Raw genomic sequence first — 20,609 nt, 5'->3', positions numbered from 1 at the left:
TACTTTGGCCAGCAAGGGGGCAGCAAAGGACCGTGACGTCACATGCAAGACATTTTATTCATTCGGAATGACAAAGCTTTGTAATTTTAAAAGTTCTTTAATCTTTACGCATAAGAATAAAACAGTACATACTGTTTACAAAAGAAAGTACATGTGTTTTACTTCATACAGTAGTTTTTAATGTGACCAAACTTTTATCAAGAAACTGGAAGTGCAAGCTTTTGACCATAGCGCCAGTGCATTTTGTAATTTAAGGCACTTTGTAACAATGCCCAATGATGCTCCAACAAAATGAGGGGTGCCCTAGTACATTGCAGGGTTGTGCAGTTCCTGGTACTTGGGGGGTGCCGACTTGAAGATGCTGGGCACCACCATCACCATAGTGGGTCGGCTGGCTGCACGCAGCTGATGGATGATGATGGATGACAGTGTCAGGCCCAGCAGCTGCAACAAATTTAAAACAAAAAGTGGTGTCAAGTGAAGCCTCATCATACACCCTCTATGAGGCAAAAAGTATTCTTACCGCCAAAATGGCCAACACAAAGACCACTCCAATGATGACGTCGAAACTCAAGAGGACATAGTGAGAAACAAGAGGGAAGCACGGCTGAATGTACACCGACTTCTTCACCTGCAGCAAAAGCATCTGCAAAAACAAACAAACATACGCACCTGAGTAGAGTGTGCTGGTTTTAAATATATACCTTGATGTTGCAGAAAAAAGACCATACGTTTAACCGATTTCCGAACTCTAAAAGGGTGAATTTGCCATTTTAAACGCCTTTCAATTGTTCGCTGTCGGAGCGATGACCTTTCCCCCGTGACGTTATAATGGGAAGCAATCCGCCATTTTCTCAAACACATTACACACACACCAAGTCAAATCAGCTCTGTTATTTTCCGTTTTTTTCGACTGTTTTCCGTACCTTGGAGACATCATGCCTCGTCGGTGTGTTGTCGGGTGTAACAACACGATTAGGGACGGATTCAGGTTGACTTGCGTGGAGTGTGCATCGATATGCACGGCATGCTAATCGATGCTAACATGCTATTTAGGCTATTGCATCGTTATGCCTCATTTGCATCCACCCTCTCCCTCCACCCACATTTAATGCCAAACAAACACATACCAATCGATGGATTCAAATTGCACCAGTGTCAAAAGATGCGAAAGTCCCTCGTTTGTTCTGCACATTTTACCGACGATAGCGATGCTACGACAGAAATGTGTGGATGTCCTGCGACACTCCAAGCAGATGCATTTCCAACGATAAAGTCAACACACCACAAAGGTGAGTTTTGTTGATGCTATTGACGTATGTGCTAATCAGACATATTTGGTCACGGCATGACTGCCAGCTAATCGATGCTAACATGCTATTTAAGCTAGCTGTATGTACATTTGTAGCTATATTTGCATCCAGCCTTTCCCTCCACCCACATTTAATGCCAAACAAACACTTACCAATCGACGGATTTAAGTTGCTCCAGTGGTCAAAAGATGCAATCAATGGTTAGAAGGCAATCGCCGAATAGCTTCAATAGCTATTCGCTCAATAGCTTCAGTTTCTTCTTCAATTTCGTTTTCGCTATCCGCCGCCACACTCCAACCATCTGTTTCAATACATGCGTTCTGTTGAATCGCTTAAGCCGCTAAAATCAGAGCTAACGTCGCTATATCTTGCTGTTCTAACCGCCATGTTTGTTTGTATTGGCATCACTATGTGACGTCAGGTGGATTTACAGATAGTGAAAATCAGGCACTTTAAAGCCTTTTTTCGGGATATTCCATAATGGGTAACATTTTGATAAAAGCTTTGAAAAATAAAATAAACCACTGGGAACTGATTTACTGGTTTTAACCCTTCTGAAATGGTGATAACGTTCCTCTCTAAGTGGTCTGGGAATCCAAACACTCACGTTGTAGCGGACGGTCTGACATTTTCCCTCCAGCCGCGCCACCCCGTCACACAAACACGAGTCGGGAATGTCCATGCGCCAGTCGTCGTGGCTGAAGACGCCGCAACACTGCAACTACACACATGCGCCAACATCAGCATGGGACATAAAAATAGAGACTTTGATCTCACGTCTCACCATTTCTTGCAAATTGTTAGCGATGTACTGGTCTTGCTCGGAGGCTGCATCCAACGGCACCATCTGACGGAACCTTTCCTCCATTATGTTCTCCATCTACAAGCACAAAAAGCCAAGAGGGTGACATGCTGGGAACTGCGGCCGTGGTGCAGGTGCGAGGTGGTGGCGTCTACCTGAGGACGCAGCGCGGCAAAGGGGATGCCAACGCGCAGCATGAGCAGACTTCCGATCACCATGCACACCAAGAACTGCACAGAAACATGACATGGTTGAGCAGGGGAAAGTTGATATGTAAAGAGGAACTTGGCGGCGTGACCGACTACGCACCACAATGAGCGCGGCTCGGCTCTGGCGGTGTGCTCCGAACGCTCCCAAAGCAGCGATCAACAAGGTGATGGTGCCCACCACGTACATCAGGAGCAGAGCAGTGGAACGACCGTCCACCTGCGGCAGGAAGAGAAGTTAGTGGGAAATAAACAGCGCAACTTGTTTGTTTGTGTGAGATCTTACATTGGCTCCACGTGTGAACACTTGCATTAGCAGAGCCAGAGAGATGATGACCACGCCCACTATCTAAAACAACAACAAAAAAGAAAAAAAAGTGAGTTGTATTTTTTGGCTTTCACGGTCAATATCATATCTTCTCAACTTTTCACCGTCCGCACTGAGTTTGAGGCGTTACCAACAACAAGATACATCAAAGTTAAGTCAATGGCGTCCCTTTCTTTTTCTTTTCATAGTCTCTAAAGCTATTAACGCCATTTTTTTGCACCTTGTAGCTTCTTCGATAAAACCCAAGCCAGTTAACAAAAGTAAAAAAAAAAAACACATGTCTAAAAGTGGTAGAAAGAGAGTAAAAAGTTAAAATGTTGTTTATCAAGTAGAAATAAGTTACTTTGAAAGAAGAACAACAGCTTTGGTGTGGCAAGTGCGCACTTTTTTTATTGGCACGGCGGCCATCTTTAACCGAAACCGAAACACGTAACTTACCGCGAAGAACAGGTTGGACAAAATGAAGGTTAACTTGAGGCACTTGTTGACTTGAGCCATGTTGACTTTTTTTGACCAACGATGACAGTAAAAACACAAAAGACCGCAACGGCGTCGTCAAGCTGGCAGGTCGGTCAGGTAAGAACTGAGGAGGCAAGCGGAAGAGAGCACGTTTTACAGGTCAGAGTCACCCGGAGGGTTGGGCGGAGTTTCCCGAAAATGACTACAAAGGCCCAAATTTGGTCGCTTCCGGTGCGGGGGGGCGGGGCGGGAGTAGTGTCAATACCGGGAAGACAATGTGGATCAAGCAGGATTGTTTTTTTCGGGAGGAATGTGGGCCTGTTTTTTATGTTCAACAAAAAACTGTATTTGTAAACAGACATGCCTTTACAATTTTCAGAAAACAGAGCCTGATAGTCAAACCTCGAAATCAGGAGGAACAGTGTGGCAACTCTCTCCTTTGAGCCACACATTAAAGGCCTACTGAAATCCACTACTACCCACTAGAGATCAATCAATCTATCAATCAATTTTTATTTATATAGCCCCAAATCACAAATGTCTCAAAGGACTGCACAAATCATTACGACTACAACATCCTCGGAAGAACCCACAAAAGGGCAAGGAAAACTCACACCCAGTGGGCAGGGAGAATTCACATCCAGTGGGACCCCAGTGACAATACTGACTATGAGAAACCTTGGAGAGGACCTCAGATGTGGGCGGGTCTAACATGATACTGTGAAAGTTCAATCCATAGTGGCTCCAACACAGTCGCGAGAGTTCAGTTCAAGCGGATCCAAGACAGCAGCAAGAGTCCCGTCCACAGGAGACCATCTCAAGCGGAGGCGGATCAGCAGCGTAGAGATGTCCCCAACCGATACAGGCGAGCGGTCCATCCTGGGTCCCGATGAGCGGTCCATCCTGGGTCTCGACTCTCGACAGCCAGTACTTCATCTATGGTCATCGGACCGGACCCCCTCCACAAGGGAGGGGGGGACATAGGAGAAAGAAAAGAAGCGGCAGATCAACTGGTCTAAAAAGGAGGTTTATTTAAAGGCTAGAGTATACAGATGGGTTTTAAGGTGAGATTTAAATGCTTCTACTGAGGTAGCATCTCGAACTGTTACCGGGAGGAAATTCCAGAGTACTGGAGCCCGAACGGAAAACGCTCTATAGCCCGCAGACTTTTTTTGGGGCTCTAGGAATCACTAATAAGTCGGAGTCTTTTGAACGCAGATTTCTTGCCGGGACATATGGTACAATACAATCGGCAAGATAGGATGGAGCTAGACCGTGTAGTATTTTATACGTAAGTAGTAAAACCTTAAAGTCACATCTTAAGTGCACAGGAAGCCAGTGCAGGTGAGCCAGTATAGGCGTAATATGATCAAACTTTCTTGTTCTTGTCAAAAATCTAGCAGCCGCATTTTGTACCAACGGTAATCTTTTAATGCTAGACATGGGGAGACCCGAAAATAATACGTTACAGTAATCGAGACGAGACGTAACAAACGCATGGATAATGATCTCGGCGTCGTTAGTGGACAGAATGGAGCGAATTCTAGCGATATTACGGAGATGACAGAAGGCCGTTTTAGTAACGCTTTTAATGTGTGACTCAAAGGAGAGAGTTAGGTCGAAGATAATACCCAGATTTTTTACAGAGTCACCTTGTTTTATTATTTGGTTGTCAAATGTTAAAGTTGTATTATTAAATAGAGGTCGGTGTCTAGCAGGACCGATAATCAGCATTTCCGTTTTTTTGGCGTTAAGTTGCAAAAAGTTAGCGGACATCCATTGTTTAATTTCATTAAGACACGCTTCCAACTGACTACAATCCGGTGTGTTGGTCAGCTTTAGGGGCATGTAGATGCGCGGTTTGCGGTCTCATCCGCAGAGTCCGCAAATAAACCGCAGGTCGGGCGGTTGACATGACGAAAAAATAGATTTTAATTAGATTCGGGCAAGCGGCGGTTGAACCATCCGGAAATATTTGTTATACATGGTTCTGTGATCGGTATCCTTTGCCATTCAAAGAGCCGTTTAAGACCCGTGTCATAAAGCGAAGAAGACAATAAAAGACGCTATTATTCTCCTGAATGACTGCCGGCAGTCACCCAGATAATAAGTATTAGGGCGTGCTAAGAAGCCATTGATCTTGTCGCCTTCTACAACATGTACGAACTGCTTGTCAGTCCAGCATCATGTTGTGTGTGGTTTCCGCGGCAACATGCACACGACTGCAAGGCATACTGGGTGACACAGAGTACACTAATGGTTGTGATATAAACAATTTTAACACTCTTAGTAATATGCGCCACGCTGTGAAGCCGCACCAAACTAGAATGACAAACACATTTCGGGAGAACATCCTCACAGTAACACAACATAAACGCAACACTACAAATACCCAGAATCCTTTGCAGCCATGACACTTCCTGACTATTTTATACACCCCGCCAGCAGCGGTACGGTGGGCGGGGTTGGAGGGGCGGGGGCGCGGGGGTGTAAAATATATTCAGGAAGTGTCACGGATAGAAAGGATTATGGATATTTGTTGTGTTGCGTTTATGTTGTGTTACTGTGAGGATGTTCTACCGAAACGTGTTTGTCAATCTTGTTTGGTGTGGCTTCACAGCGTGGCGCGTATTGGTAAGTTGTTTATATCACAACCATCAGTGTACTCTGTATCACCCAGTATGCCTTTCAATCTTGTACTTGTGATTGCGGAAGCTGCACACAACATGTTGCCGGACCAACAATCGGTTTGTACATGTTGTTGTAGGTGTCAAAGGCAAAGGGTTCACAGCACGCCCATAATCTTATCATCAGGATGAAGACTATTGGATAGACGCGGGAACGTTAGAGGCTCCCGTTTCATTGTCTTTTCCCTAAGTATAAGCTACCATGTCATCTGGATAACATCCTCACATACAGGTGGCAGGTTGCTTAAGAGGGCCGTGTTGGAGCCTTGTGACAGGCCAATTGCAGTAGCAGTGAAACTGAATGTTGTGTGATCAATACGGACAAATTGGGTCTGACCAGATAGGTATGACATAATCCAACCTAGAGTATCTGTCGATAGTTTAAAAGTTGTTAATTTTAAAAGTAACGTGGGGTGACTGACAGTATCGAATACTTTGCGGATGTCTAAGAATATTGCTCCAACTACACCTCCATTGTCAAGGTTTTGTTTTATTGTTTCTACTAGAAGACAACATGCAGTTTCGGTCAAGTGATTTGCCCGAAACCCCAAACTGGGATGTACAAAACCCAAAACCAGTGAAGTTGGCATGTTGTGTAATTCGTAGATAAAAACAGAATACAATGATTTGCAAATCCTTTTCAACTGAATAGACTGCTAAAACTAGATACTTTTAATGTTCGAACTGGGAAACTTTTTTTTTTTGCAAATAATCATTAACTTAGAATTTAATGGAAGCAACACATTGCAAAAAAAGTTGGCACCAGGAGCATTTTTACCACTGTGTTACATGGCCTTTCCTTTTAACAACACTCAGTTAATGTTTGGAAACTGAGGAGACCAATTTTTTAAGCTTTTCAGGTGGAATTCTTTCCCATTCTTGCCTGATGTACATCTTAAGTTGTTCAGTTGTGGTATTTTAGGCTTCATATTGCGCCACATATTTTTAAAGGGAGACGGGTCTGGACTGCAGGCAGGCCAGTCTAGTACCAGCACTCTTTTACTATGAAGCCACGCTGTTGTAGCTCTTGGCTTGGCATTGTCTTACTGAAATAAGCATGATAACGTTGCTTGGATGGCAACAAATGTTGCTCCTAAACCTGTATGTACCTTTCAGCTTTAATGGTGCCTTCACAGATGTGTAAGTTACCCATGCTTTGGGCACAAACACACCCCCATACCATCACAGATGCTGGCTTTTGAACTTTGCGCCTACAACAATCCAGATGGTTCTTTTCCTCTTTGTTCCGGAGGACACGACGTCCACAGTTTCCAAAAACAATTTGAAATGTGGACAGAACACTTTTCCACTTTGTATCAGTCCATCTTAGATGAGCTCGTGCCAAGCGAAGTCGACTGCGTTTCTGGGTGTTGTTGATAAATGGCTTTCGCTTTGAATAGTAGAGTTTTAACTTAAAGATGTAGCAACGAACTGTAGTTACTGACAGTGGTTTTCTGAAGTGTTCCTAAGCCCATGTGGTGATATCCTTTACACGCCGATGTCCCTTTTTGATGCAGTACCGCCTAAGGGATCCAAGGTCCGTATTATAATCGCTCACGTGCAGTGAATTCTCCAACTTCTCTGAACCTTTTGATGATATTACGGACCGTAGATGTTGAAATCCCTAAATTCCTTGCAATAGCTTGTTGAGAAATGTTGTTCTTAAACTGTGCGAGTGTGAAGCGACCGGAATGAGAATCAGCACTTCCAAGTCCGAGTCCATGGTTCTGGCCCAGAAAAGGGTGGAATGCGAGGAGGAGACCCTGCCCCAAGTGGAGGAGTTCAAGTACCTAGGAGTCTTGTTCACGAGTGAGGGAAGAGTGGATCGTGAAATCGACAGGCGGATCGGTGTGGCGTCTTCAGTAATGCGGACGTTGTACCGATCTGTTGTGGTGAAGAAGGAGCTCTCAATTTACAGGTCGATCTACGTTCCCATCCTCACCTATGGTCATAAGCTTTGGGTCATGACCAAAACGATAAGATCACGGGTACAAGCGGCTGAAATTAGTTTCCTCCGTCATGTGGCGGGTCTCTCATTTAGAGATAGGGTGAGAAGCTCTGTCGTCCAGGAGGAACTCAAAGTAAAGCCGCTGCTCCTCCACATCGAGAGGAGCCAGATGAGGTGGTTCGGGCATCTGGTCAGGATGCCACCCGAACGCCTCCCTACGGAGGTGTTTAGGGCACGTCCAACCGGTAGGAGACCACGGGGAAGACCCAGGACATGTTGGGAAGACTATGTCTCCCGGCTGGTCTGGGAACGCCTCAGGATCCCCCGGGAAGAGCTATACGAGGTGGCTGGGGGGAGGGAAGTCTGGGCTTCCCTGCTTAGGCTGCTGCCCCCGCGACCTGACCTCGGATAAGCGGAAGAAGATGGATGGATGGAGTGGACTGATGAACATTATCACATCATTTATTCCGAAAGTATAAATAACGAGTAGAGATGTCTGATAATGGCTTTTTTTTGCCAATATCCGATATTCCGATATTGTCCAACTCTTAATTATCGATTTTGACATCAATACAGTTGTGGAATTAACACATTATTATGTCTAATTTTGTTGGGAAATCTGAAGTTGTCTTTGTTTTTAAGTTATCGTGGCGTGATTTTACCAATCCGGCCCACTTGGGAGTAGATTTTTCTCCATGTGGCCCCCCATCTAAAATGAGTTGGACACCCCTGCTATTGAGTCTCCTCTTTTTAATCAGGCAGTAGCACAGACGCCCACACGCACAGCCGCAGACAGGTGTGTGTTCGCGGTTAAAGAGGTGCGATGCTGGAAGGATGAAGATGGCCCTGACAGGAGGAGTGTTTCTTCTCTGCTGGCTGCTTCAAGCTGGTAGGAACACTCGTCTTTTAGCCTCTAGTCCAACTCGAGTTTAACGTGAAAGCCGAAGCTTTAATTTGCTTGCCTTGACGGTGTGGGTTGTTTATGCTAATAGTTGTTATGCTAACATGACAATTGTCATGTCGTTGTGTGTCAGCTTAATGCCTAAATTTAGCTGGAAATGTGTCTGGCGAACAGTTGGGAGATTCTCGAGGGAGCCGTCTGAATGTTTATTATTTAATTATTTTGAATTGAATAAGGATAATTATTTCCTTTGCTGGGCTGCTCGTTGGCGACATTTGCATGTTGATGCTATGCTAGCTAGCCACATTAGCATAGTGGTCTCTAAAGCAACGTTAATGGAGCAATGCTAACGACCTGTAAAAACACACATTTATCTGGACAAACGTTGAAGAACACGAACCTGGGTAGTGTGTGAGTGTATTTTGTGTGTGTACAGTGTGTGTTAGCGGCTGGGATTGGCCGGCGGTTCTTCACATGCGAGCAGAGCGGACCGCTCCATCCAATCAGAGCAGTCTCAGCTCATGGTTGTCATAGCAACCAGGATGCTGTCGCTAGGGAGGAGTCTCACCTCCTGTGTTTCCTCCACAAGTGGTGATGTCTTTGACCGGGGGTGTCCAAAGTTGCGGCCCACGGCACATTTTAAGAATACAATTGAAAAAAATAAAAAACATAAAAAGTGGTATAAAAGAGCAAGCAGGTGAAATGTAACAAGAAATTGTTGCAATGCTTCTCGTATGACACAAAGCTGCCATGCAGGTTGTTTCTTTCTTTAAAAAATAACAATTAATCAAAATCAATGTCATTTAGAATTATTGGCCTATTCAAGGCTCCGATTAGGTCACATTAAATATTCCACTTTGAAATTTTTTTGGGGGAAATTTAGCATATTTTGTGATTTGCCATATAAAAAAAGTGAGCTGTTTTTTTTTTTTTAAAGAAGGTCTAAAACAAACAAAAAACATCCATCCATCCATTTACTGCCGCTTATTCCCTTTTGGGGTCGCGGGGGGCGCTGGCGCCTATCTCAGCTACAATCGGGCGGAAGGCGGGGTACACCCTGGACAAGTCGCCCCCTCATCGCAGGGCCAACACAGATAGACAGACAACATTCACACTCACATTCACACACTAGGGCCAATTTAGTGTTGCCAATCAACCTATCCCCAGGTGCAATAAAACAAATAATTGACGAATAGATCTGAAGTTGATCTTGAGATTATTGTGCTAAAAGTAAACTGTAAAAAAATATATAATTTATTTTTAACACTTTAATGAGTAGTCAATCAATCAATCAATCAATGATTACTTATATAGCCCTAAATCACTAGTGTCTCAAAGGGCTGTACAAACCACAACGACATCCTCGGTAGAGCCCACATAAGGGCAAGGAAAACTCACACCCAGTGGGACTCACAGCCAGTGGGACGTCGGTGACAATGATGACTATGAGAAACCTTGGAGAGGACCGCATATGTGGGCAGCCCCCCCCAGCCTCCCTCTAGGGGAACCGAAAGCAATGGATGTCGAGCGGGTCTAACATGATACCGTGAAAGTCCAATCCACAGTGGACCCAACACAACCGTTAGAGCCCACTCCAAAGTGGATCCAACACAGCAGAGAGAGTCCCATCCACAGTGGAGCCAGCAGGAAACCACCACAAGTGGAGGCGGATCAGCAGCGCAGGGATGTCCCCAACCGATACACAGGCGAGCGGTCCATCCTGGGTCCCGACTCAGGACAGCCAGCACCTCATCCATGGCCACCGGACCAGACCCCCTCCAGTGGGACAGAGGAGAAAAAGAAAAGAAACGGCAGATCAACTGGTTTTAAAAAGGGAGTCTATCAAAAGGCTGGACTATACAAATGAGTTTTAAGGTGAGACTTAAATGCTTCTACTGAGGTAGCAACTCGAACTGTTACCGGGAGCGCATTCCAGAGTACTGGAGCCCGAACCGAAAACGCTTTGTAGCCCGCAGACTTTTTTTGGGCTCTGGGAATCACTAATAAGCCGGAGTCCTTTGAACGCAGATTTCTTGCCGGGACATATGGTACAATACAATCGGCAAGATAGGCTGGAGCGAGACCTTGTAGTATTTTATACGTAAGTAGTAAAACCTTAAAGTCACATCTTAAGTGCACAGGAAGCCAGTTTTAGTGTGATTTGTTTTTAAGTGGCATTGCTCAAAAAATAATAATGAATCAAAATCTAAAATTAAGGCTCCAATTATTATATAATCTCAAATATTCCACCTAAAAAAATGTTATCGGGTGAAAATATTGCATATTTTGTGTTTTTTCCATTTTTTTCCTAATGTTGATCTAGAGATTTAAAACTTGAATAATAATGAAAATAATGATACTGAATAATGACACATTTTTAATCATTCTTTTTGACCGAAACCCTTTGGGGTCCCCGGGATCATAACTGAGTGGAGGCCTAAATGTATATTTTTTATACATATATTGTTTTTAAAATAAAAATGATGAAAATGGCCCCCGCTTGCTTTGATTTTTCAGTGTGCGGCCCTCAGTGGAAAAAGTTTGGACACCCCTGTCTTTGACGAATGATGTGTTGGGCTTTTACTGTTAAGAAATAGCCTTTTGCTGTCTGAAAGTTCTGGAATGTTTACAGTTTGTCACAGAATGTTTACCTCCTCTCCTCAGAGTCGTCCTCTGGCGACCAAAAGCTGCCACTCCACTTTCGACCACGCCCTCCTCCTGCGCACACTCAGCTGGACTCCAACCTGCAGCAGGAACCTCACCACCTTCAACATCATAATCATCATCGTCATCATCCCCATGTTGACGACGTGCACGTGGAGCATGCCACTGTGTCTGCACACCACTTGGTTACCATGGTAAGTGCGATACAAACTGATTCTCTTTACAATCCGATACCAAGTAAAATTCAGGCTGGTATCGACAATACTGATTATTTGTGTATATATAAAGTTAAAGTACCAATGATTGTCACACACACTCTAGGTGTGGTGAAATTTGTCCTCTGCATTTGACCCATCCCCTTGATCACCCCCTGGGAGGTGAGGGGAGCAGTGGGCAGCAGCGGTGCCGCGCCTGAGAATCATTTATGGTGATTTAACCCCCAATTCCAACCCTTGATGCTGAGTGCCAAGCAAGGAGGCAATGGGTCCCATTTTCATAGTCTTTGGTATGACTCGGCTGGGGTTTGAACTCACAACCGACCGATCTAAGGGCGGACACTTGAACCACTAGGCCACTGTGTAGGTCTGGTCAAATTTAGAAAGTAGTGTATTTCAAGTGCTCTAAAGAAATTATATACAAATGATAGTGTTTTTGCACTAAATGTGTTATCTTATTTATATGCAACTCTATATGTAGAGTCTGCAAATAGCCTACAACAAAAGGATTCATGCACTTGCTGTGTTATAATTCTGAATGACTAATTTTGATTGTCAGTCATTTTCTTGATTGCGCATTTCGTATTTACCCTAGGCCGGGGGTCAGCCACCCTCAGCTCTGGAGCCTTATGCAGCCTTTTAGCGCTGTCCCAGTGGCTCTCTGGAGTTTTTTCAAAAATATACTGTATGAAAAATGGACAAAGATGAGGGAAAAAACCATATTTTTTGTTTTAATATGGTTTCTGTAGGAGGACAAACATGACACAAACCTCTCTAATTGTTATAAAGCACACTGTTTATATTAAACATGCTTCACTGATTTGAGTATTTGGCGAGCGCCCTTTTGTCCTATTAATTTTGCGGTCCTTGAACCCACTGTAGTTTGTTTACATGTATAACTTTCTCCGACTTTCCAAGGCGTGTTTTATGCCACTTCTTTTTCTGTCTCATTTTATCCACCAAACTTTTAACGTTGTGCATGAATGCTTAAAGGTGAGTTTTTGGATGGTATTGACTTGTGTGGAGTGCTAATCAGACATATTAGGTCACTGCATTTAGGCTAGCTGTATGTACATATTGCATCATTATGCCTCATTTGTAGGTATATTTGAGCTCATTTAATTTAACTTTAAGTCCTCATAATACAATTTAAATCACATGACACACTATCTGTATGTAATATGGCTTTTAATTTTTTGCGGCTCCAGACAGATTTGTTTTTGTATTTTTGGTCCAATATGGCTCTTTCAACATTTTGGGTTGCCGGTCCCTGCCTTAAGTAGACAAAAAAGTAACAACCTTTCCGGGCTATAGAGCTCCCAGGTATTTAAGCCGCACCCATCAAATGAAAAAAAAAAAAAATACATATTTTTACAAATATTAGTTTCACCACACTATTAGCTGTATCGATCTGTTGTGGTAAAGAAGGAGCTGAGCTGGAAGGCAAAGCTCTCAATTTCCCATCCTCACCTACGGTCATGAGCTTTGGGTTATGGCCAAAAGGACAGGATCACGGGTACAAGCGGATTAAATACGTTTCTTCCCGCGGGTGGCGGGTCTCTCCCTTAGAGATGGGTTGAGAAGCTCCGTCCTTCGGGAGGAGCTCTAAGTAAAGCCGCTGCTGCTCTACATCGAGAGGAGCCAGATGAGGTGGTTCGGGCATGTGGTCAGGATGCCTCCCTCGGGTGTTGTTTAGGGCACATCCGACCAGTAGGAGGGCACGGGGAAGACCCAGGACATGTTGAGGAGACTATGTCTCCCGGCTGGACTGGGAACACCTCGGGATCCCCCAGGAGGAGCTGGACGAAGTGGCTGGGTAGAGGGAAGTCTGGGGTTATCTGCTTAGGCTGCTGCACCCATAACTTGACCTTGGATAAGCGGAAGAAGATGAATGGTTGGATTGACGGACCACAAGTCTTTGTAAATGTTTATTTACGCTCCTTTACTGTTTCCAAACGGTGTCTGTCACATGGCAGTAAAACGGCTAATCAAACAAAACTGAAGTCATAGTCATGGACCCACTAGTTGCGGAATTTAGCTCTTCAATCAGCTAAATAGACTCAATAACTCCACGGTGACGTTTTGGAAAATTTCAGAAACCAAGATAATAAAAAAAAAAAAAAATGCCATTGTAGGTTAATAATACTTACACGGACACTTTAAAATGGGTTGGCATTTTCGCCAATAATAATGACACTAGCTTGATTACATTACGATAGCATGTACAAGTATGAATGAAAACACTCACACACAGGATGGTTTATTAAGAATTGTTTCAGTTATATTGTAAAACTTACAAACGATGAATAAAGAAACCTTTCAAGCGGAAACACTATAGACGAATAATAGACAAAACAGGATTTATTTCCGGTTTAAGGCACAAAACAGGAAGCACATTTTCAATCTGCAGCAACTTCGATCAGCGAACCATCCAAAAGATGGCATCATGGCACAAACAATGACACACCTTTTCAGTGTCTCTGTTGATGTTTTATGAAAACTATGTGTTAAATTCAAAGCATTATGGCCGATAGCTACGAAAAATCCAAATTCAATTAGACGAAATCTCAATGATTTAGTTACTTACAATGTGTTCCTTTTAATGATATACATTATCTCAAATAACTACGGTATCAATAGTTTGGTTTGAGAATCGTTATTGGAGCATAAAGATCTGGTATCGGGGTTATCGATATTTCAGTTTCGATCCACACATCACCACACTGTGTGTTTGTATGCGTGTGAGACAAGAATAAAAGTTGATCCTGACAAGAAGCTCAGTGGGATCATGGTGTTTATTGGGCAGCAGCCAATCAGGAAGCTTGTTTAGCCCCACCCACTTTAAGCTCACTGAGCTTTGCCTACGTGTGTGTGTGTGTGTGTGTGTTGTCAAGTACGGGAGTTGTGTTATAATGTCATGTTGTTGATGTGTCTGCTTCAGTTTTTGGCCGTGGACGTCAAGAGGCTCAACACTGGCCTTCTTGCTAAATTTCGGGGGGGCGTGGCAGCGGCATTGGGCGTTCCCATCGGACGCGTTCACATCAACCGTCTGAATGTGAGGACACGCTTTCAGTGCGTTATCAAGGTGTGCCTGGATATGCCGATTGAGTGATTGGCGGCTCTTACAGGAAGAGAAGAACGGCGTGGAGCTCTTTGTGTCGTCTGATAGGCCGGACATTTCCGAGCCTCGCGCGGCCGAGGAGGTCGTCCGGGCGCTGAATGTCCGGGTCCTTCATCGGCACTTGGCGCACTTTGGCATCACTGAAGTCTCAACAGAGGTTTGTGTCGTCCCCGCCCCTTAGTTTCTATGGTAACGCTGCTTCACCTCCTCTTTGTCACCCAAAGAAGAACATCCTGCAGGGTGAGCCGCGTGACCACGTGTTGACGGAAGAAAATTACTACGCCGCCGTCCTCTTCCTCGCTGTCTTCATCATCTTCATCACCTGCTTGATGGTAAGGCTGGCGATGTCCTGATTGATCCAGCAGAGGGCGCCCTTACATCAGCTCATTCTTTCTCGCAGGTGTTGTTTGGCTTGAAGGAGAAAACCTCTTCTGAACAACTCAAAGCTCCCCCTCTTTACTTTTACTTTACCCCTAAGGTCACGCCTGACTGTGCTCATAGGTCAAAGGTCAACAAGGTATTGTTGGTACCGCACTCATCGCCACAATTTAAGGTGACGTTTATGTTTGAATGGTGTCGCCAGGCTGTGACCTTGGGGAGCATGGTCCAAACGAAGGGGTCTTTTGCCACGCCCACTCTCCAGCAGCAGCCAATCACAGTTTTCCCTCCGTCCAGGTGAGCTGAAGCTGCCATTCATTTGTGCACCATGTTGCTATGTGCATTTACTTCCTGTTGACGTCCCTCCAGCCCCGCCCCGGTGCTTTTCATCAACAACATTGACCCCCCTCCCCCGGTCAGCGTTGCCCCGGTAATTAATGAGCTGAAAACCTGCCCCTCCCCCTTCAGGATGAAACCTGCCTCAGGACTACAAGAGAGGTGAGCGTATGATCTCAAAAAGCCACCATTAGTGTGTGTGTGGGGGGTGGGGGTGTCCTGGACATCAGCCAATCAAATTCTTGTGAGGAGAAGGCATGACTCGCGAAAAAACATGGCCTCGACCATGTGGATAAACCCTCCTTAAAAGTTCCTATCCTACATTTGCAACTTTTTAGACCTTTTGCCCTTGACCAATCACAAGAGAGTAGGAATCCAAGCTTCTCAGCCAAGAGGAGAAGAAAGCAGACGTACCACGTACACGATTATGTACAGTAGTTATGTAATATTATATTCAAAAAACATACAAACCCCGTTTCCATATGAGTTGGGAAATTGTGTTAGATGTAAATATGAACGGAATACAATGATTTGCAAATAATTTTCAATCCATACTCAGTTGAATATCCTACAAAGACAACATATTTGATGTTCAAACTGATGGAATTTTTTTTTTTTTTTGCAAATAACCATTAACTTTAGAATTTGATGCCAGCAACACGTAACAAAGAAGTTGGGAAAGGTGGCAATAAATACTGATAAAGTTGAGGATTGCTCATCAAACACTTATATGGAACATCCCACGGGTGTGCAGGCTAATTGGGAACAGTTAGGTGCCATGATTGGGTATAAAAGCAGCTTCCATGAAATGCTAAGTAATTCACAAACAAGGATAGGGTGAGGGTCACCACTTTGTAAGCGAATTGTTTTAGAACAACATTTCTCAACGAGTTATTGCAAAGAATTTAGGTATTTTACCATCTACGGTCCGTAAAATCATCAAAAAGTTCAGAGAATCTGGAGAAATCACTGCACGTAAGCGATGATATTACGGACTTTTGATCCCTCAGGCGGTACTGCATCAAAAACCGACATCCGTGTGTGAAGGATATCACCACATGGGCTCAGGAACACTTCATAAAACCACTGTCAGTAACTATAGTTGGTCGCTACATTTGTAAGTGCAAGTTAAAACTTTACTATGCAAAGCCAAACCCATTTAGCAATAATATCCTGACACGCCGCCGGCTTGGCTGGGCCCGGGCTCACCTAAGATGGATTGATGCGAAGTGGAAAGGTGTTCTGTGGTCTGACGAGTCCACATTTTAAATTATAGTTGGAAACAGAGGACATGGTGTCCTCCAGAACAAAGAGGAAAAAAAACATTTAGATTGTTATAGGCGCAAAGTTCAAAAGCCAGCATCCGTGATGGTATGGGTGTGTATTAGTGCCCAAGGCATGGGTAACTTACACATCTGTGAAGGCACCATTAATGCTGAAAGGTCCATTCAGGTTTTGGAGGAACATATGTTGTCATAAAAGCAACGTTATTATGGACGCCCCTGCTTATTTCAGCAAGACAAGTGTTACAACAGCGTGGCTTCATAAAAAAAAGAGTGCGGGTACTTTCCTGGCCCGCCTGCAGTCCAGACCTGTCTCCCATCGAAAATGTGTGGCGCATTATGAAGCGTAAAATACGACAGCGGAGACCCTGGACTGTTGAACGACTGAAGCTCTACATAAAACAAGAATGGGAAAGAATTTTGAAGGCACCATTAATGCTGAATGGTCCATACAGGTTTTGGAGCAACGTATGTTGTCATCCAAGCAACGTTATCATGGACGCCCCTGCTTATTTCAGCAAGACAATGCCAAGCCACGTGTTACAACAGCGTGGCTTCGTAGTAAAAGAGTGTGGGTACTTTCCTGGCCCGCCTGCAGTCCAGACTCGTCTCCCATCGAAAATGTGTGGCGCATTTTGAAGCGTAAAATACGACAGCAGAGACCCCGGACTGTTGAACAACTGAAGCTTTACAAGAATGGGAAAGAATTCCACTTTCAAAGCTTCAACAATTAGTTTCCTCAGTTCCCAAACGTTCATTGAATGTTGTTAAAAGAAAAGCTGATGTAACACAGTGGTGAACATGTCCTTTCCCAACTACTTTGGCACGTGAAATTCTAAAATAATTATTATTTGCCAAAAAAATAAAGTTTATGAGTTTGAACATCAAATACCTTGTCTTTGTAGTGCATTCAACTGAATATGGGTTGAAAATGATTTGCAAATCATTGTATTCCGTTTATATTTACATCTAACACAATTTCCCAACTCATATGAAAACAGGGTTTGTAAATGAGCAAGTAAGACCTGTTAAAGAAGGAAACGGTCTCCTCAGGCGCGGCTCCAACGTTTCGCTGGTGTTGGACATGTCGGCACTCGCCTCGGTGGAGCCTCTCGACGTTGCCGTGGTAACACCCAGGGAGACGGCCGCCCGCGAGTACCTGCTCGCCGCCAGCCGGCCGCTCACACCGCAGCAGCTCCGTGACATCATCGATGACACACAGAGGCTGCACGCCGAGTTCTCTGTAAGTGTGTGTGTGTGTGTGTGTGTGTGTGTGTGTGTGCGCGTGCGTGCGTGTGTGTGTGTGCTTCAAACGCTGTTTCACATTTCAGGAGATCCCGATGAACTTCACCGACCCAAAACAGCTAGACATTTCCAACTACGGGACCAAGAATCGATACAAGACCATCCTGCCAAGTGAGTCCTTGTTGCTAGGCGACCAGGAAGTGGCCTCCTCCTGCAGTCCTGACATTGTTGTGTAGGGCGGAGTTCCTTCCTTCCTTCCCACCAATCAAAATGTTCTCTCCTTGTCTCCCAGACCCTCACACCAGAGTTCACCTGCATTCCAGAGGAAGTGCCGACCCGCTGAGCTCCTACATCAACGCCAACTACGTGCGGGTCGGTTGTCCACTCCTCTGATCTGATGTTTTCTTCATTTTTGTGTGTGTGTGTGTGTGTGTGTGTGTGTGTGTGTGTGTGTGTGTGGTGAAAGTTGTTCGACAGTAGACATTTCCTATCAGGAAGCAATGAGAATGCAAAAGACCATTTGAATGGCTGACGTTCACACATCCTTTCAAAATAAAATAATTTCCTGTCCCAGGGTTACCGTGGCAACGAGAAGGCCTTCATCGCGACGCAAGGCCCCATGGTCAACACGGTGGATGACTTCTGGCTGATGGCGTGGCAGGAGGCGGCGCCCGCCATCGTCATGATCACCAAGCTCAAGGAGAAGAAGGAGGTGCGTCGAAAGTCACATGGCGTGGGTGGGCGGGGCCTAATGCTCTGGTCGTCCACAGAAGTGTGTCCTCTACTGGCCTGAGAGGCGGGGAATCTACGGGAAGGTAGAAGTGGCGGTCGCCGGTGTGCGAAAGAGTGAAAACTACACAGCTCGCCGCCTCTCACTCAAGGTACACACCTCAAAGCGCCTTTGATGCGGTTTGTGTGGTCATTTTGGGCGCTGATGTGTGTGTGTGTGTATATGTAGTATAAGGATCGAACCCACGTGCTGCAGCACTACTGGTTCACGTCGTGGCCCGACCACAAGACGCCCGACTCGGCTGTGCCCCTGCTGCAGCTGTTGGATGACGTGGAGGCGGAGCGGCGGGCAACATCCCCCGCGGGACCCATCATAGTCCACTGCAGGTAATCAGAACACAGCTTTGGTCTTGTGTTGCCTCACCTTGACTCACGTCGCCTCCTGTTTGCCTCGCTAACAGTGCCGGGATCGGACGTACAGGCTGCTTCATCGCTGCCGCCATCGGCTGCCGGCAGCTGGAGGCGGAGGACGCGGTGGACCTGTTGGGCATCGTGTGCCAGCTCCGGATGGACAGGTGAGATGCTTGTCATGTGGCTTCCAGGCCAAAGGGGGCAGCAGCTGAAGCATTGTGCTTGTGTCAGGGGCGGAATGATCCAGACCGGCGAGCAGTACCACTTTGTTCATCACGCCTTGAGCCTTTACCAGTCCCGGCTCGCCACTGAAAATGGCCGATGAACATCTGTGGCAACAAGATCTCGGCAGGCGAGGCGGGAACTGACATTTAGAAAGGACGAGCACGTGGACATAGATGGACACGAGAAGAGGGAGGTACAATTTTGGGAGGAAGTTCAAAGTTTTAGTCTGTGGACGTTGTTATGTTTGTGTAAACGTCACTCTAGTAACATGATAGCATAGCCCGCTGGGTATTTATAGCATCTAGTGGCTATCTGGAGTTTCATTTGAACATAAAACTGGTGCAGGCATCTCTTTAATTGTAAATTAATTTATTTTAGTGAATAAAAACTTTATTTTTTTACTCTTTCCACATGTTTTTAGTGTGCCTAGCAGCTGTTTGACCAAATTAGCACTTTAAGTTGACGTATCAATAATGTCAAACGGAGAGTGTAACGTTTAAAAAAATGTTTTTCTTTACTTTCATCGTACTGTAATTGTTTGCTTCAATTCCCATGGACCTTATTTAAACGTCTGAGCACGAGATGGTAACCGTGTACGCGTATGTTGTTTTTAAAGATAATTGACTTGTTGACCCAAACCCAAATTAAAGTCAATTATAAAAACTAATGGAGTGACTTGTCGTTTCTATGCTGTGAATAGCCTATAGGGGGCAGTAAATCACACTATGTATCAGCAGTATTGGTCCACACCTGTGAGAAATTGGCACGTTTTATAATTCATAACAAGTCCTCCCACCGCCACCGTGTCAAAATCTCCCCGAACTTATCCCAATCGCTTGTGCTCGGTTAGTGCTGCAAATCTTTTTTGTCTCACTACTATAGTTTTTGTGTTCTTAATGTTTTATGGTCTGTCCATTATTAATGTGTTATCCGTAACCAGCACCCCAACCTTGTCGAAACTTGTCTCATTTTTTTGTGCTGCAAATAATTTTGTTAAATTATTATAGTTTTTATGTTATTACTGTTTTCTGAGGCTAGTTATGAATTATAAAACATTGAAAAACTATAAACTATAAGAGTTTGACAAAGAAAATCATAGCACAATTGAATGGGAAAAGTTTGGAAAATGTTTTTTAAAGGGGGAAGAGGAGGAGGGCTGGTTATGATTCCATCCATCTATCTCTTCTCATCCATATTCTACCGCTTGTCCCTATCTCAGCTGCATTCGCGCGGAAGGCGGTGTGGTTATTAGGGGTGTGGGAAAAAATCGATTCAAATTTGAATCGCGATTCTCACGTTGTGTGTTTCAGAATCGATTTTCATTTTTAAAAAATCAATTTATTTTATTATTTATTTAT

At 44.6% G+C, this 20,609-nt stretch overlaps 2 protein-coding genes across 5 annotated transcripts; one reads left to right on the top strand and one right to left on the bottom strand.

The window, feature by feature from the left end:
• Nucleotides 1-77: 77 nt before the first annotated feature.
• On the bottom strand, nucleotides 78-3,280 carry LOC133561152 (tetraspanin-8-like). The gene is made up of 8 exons (XM_061914407.1): nucleotides 3,088-3,280; nucleotides 2,608-2,670; nucleotides 2,425-2,541; nucleotides 2,271-2,345; nucleotides 2,098-2,193; nucleotides 1,921-2,034; nucleotides 524-646; nucleotides 78-444 (listed from the first exon to the last, which is right to left on the bottom strand). Exons 1-8 carry the CDS (start codon nucleotides 3,145-3,147, stop codon nucleotides 304-306), a joined length of 789 nt encoding a protein of 262 aa, XP_061770391.1. The 5' UTR covers nucleotides 3,148-3,280; the 3' UTR covers nucleotides 78-303.
• On the top strand, nucleotides 2,715-19,918 carry ptprr (protein tyrosine phosphatase receptor type R). 4 transcript variants are annotated; one of them, XM_061914406.1, is made up of 16 exons: nucleotides 2,715-2,799; nucleotides 11,309-11,502; nucleotides 14,465-14,578; nucleotides 14,652-14,801; nucleotides 14,869-14,976; nucleotides 15,045-15,161; nucleotides 15,228-15,319; nucleotides 15,392-15,520; nucleotides 17,695-17,884; nucleotides 17,973-18,057; nucleotides 18,179-18,258; nucleotides 18,461-18,598; nucleotides 18,657-18,767; nucleotides 18,845-19,002; nucleotides 19,077-19,190; nucleotides 19,258-19,918. In XM_061914406.1, exons 2-16 carry the CDS (start codon nucleotides 11,500-11,502, stop codon nucleotides 19,349-19,351), a joined length of 1,683 nt encoding a protein of 560 aa, XP_061770390.1. In that variant the 5' UTR covers nucleotides 2,715-2,799; nucleotides 11,309-11,499; the 3' UTR covers nucleotides 19,352-19,918. The 4 variants fall into 4 exon arrangements, with proteins under 4 accessions (XP_061770390.1, XP_061770388.1, XP_061770387.1 ...); XM_061914404.1 differs by lacking the exon at nucleotides 2,715-2,799 and adding an exon at nucleotides 5,904-8,632 and having other exon boundaries at nucleotides 14,872-14,976; XM_061914403.1 differs by lacking the exon at nucleotides 2,715-2,799 and adding an exon at nucleotides 5,905-8,632.
• The last annotated feature ends 691 nt before the right edge of the window (nucleotides 19,919-20,609 follow it).

Source organism: Nerophis ophidion, linkage group LG10 (assembly GCF_033978795.1).
Source record: "Nerophis ophidion isolate RoL-2023_Sa linkage group LG10, RoL_Noph_v1.0, whole genome shotgun sequence".
NCBI classification, from domain to species: domain Eukaryota; kingdom Metazoa; phylum Chordata; class Actinopteri; order Syngnathiformes; family Syngnathidae; genus Nerophis; species Nerophis ophidion.
Note: the sequence above shows the minus strand (reverse complement) of the source record. Positions and strands in the feature narration are given on the sequence as shown.

Excerpts from the sequence above, each read along its gene's own strand:
- LOC133561152 (XM_061914407.1), bottom strand. The coding sequence starts at position 3,147 with ATGGCTCAAGTCAACAAGTGCCTCAAGTTAACCTTCATTTTGTCCAAC. Across the intron at positions 647-1,920 it reads GTCAGACCGTCCGCTACAAC|ATGCTTTTGCTGCAGGTGAA; the intron begins GTGAGTGTTTGG and ends TTGTTTTTGCAG. Across the intron at positions 445-523 it reads TTGTGTTGGCCATTTTGGCG|CTGCTGGGCCTGACACTGTC; the intron begins GTAAGAATACTT and ends AATTTGTTGCAG.
- ptprr (XM_061914403.1), top strand. The coding sequence starts at position 8,578 with ATGAAGATGGCCCTGACAGGAGGAGTGTTTCTTCTCTGCTGGCTGCTT. Across the intron at positions 14,579-14,651 it reads TTCACATCAACCGTCTGAAT|GAAGAGAAGAACGGCGTGGA; the intron begins GTGAGGACACGC and ends CGGCTCTTACAG. Across the intron at positions 18,768-18,844 it reads CTCGCCGCCTCTCACTCAAG|TATAAGGATCGAACCCACGT; the intron begins GTACACACCTCA and ends GTGTATATGTAG.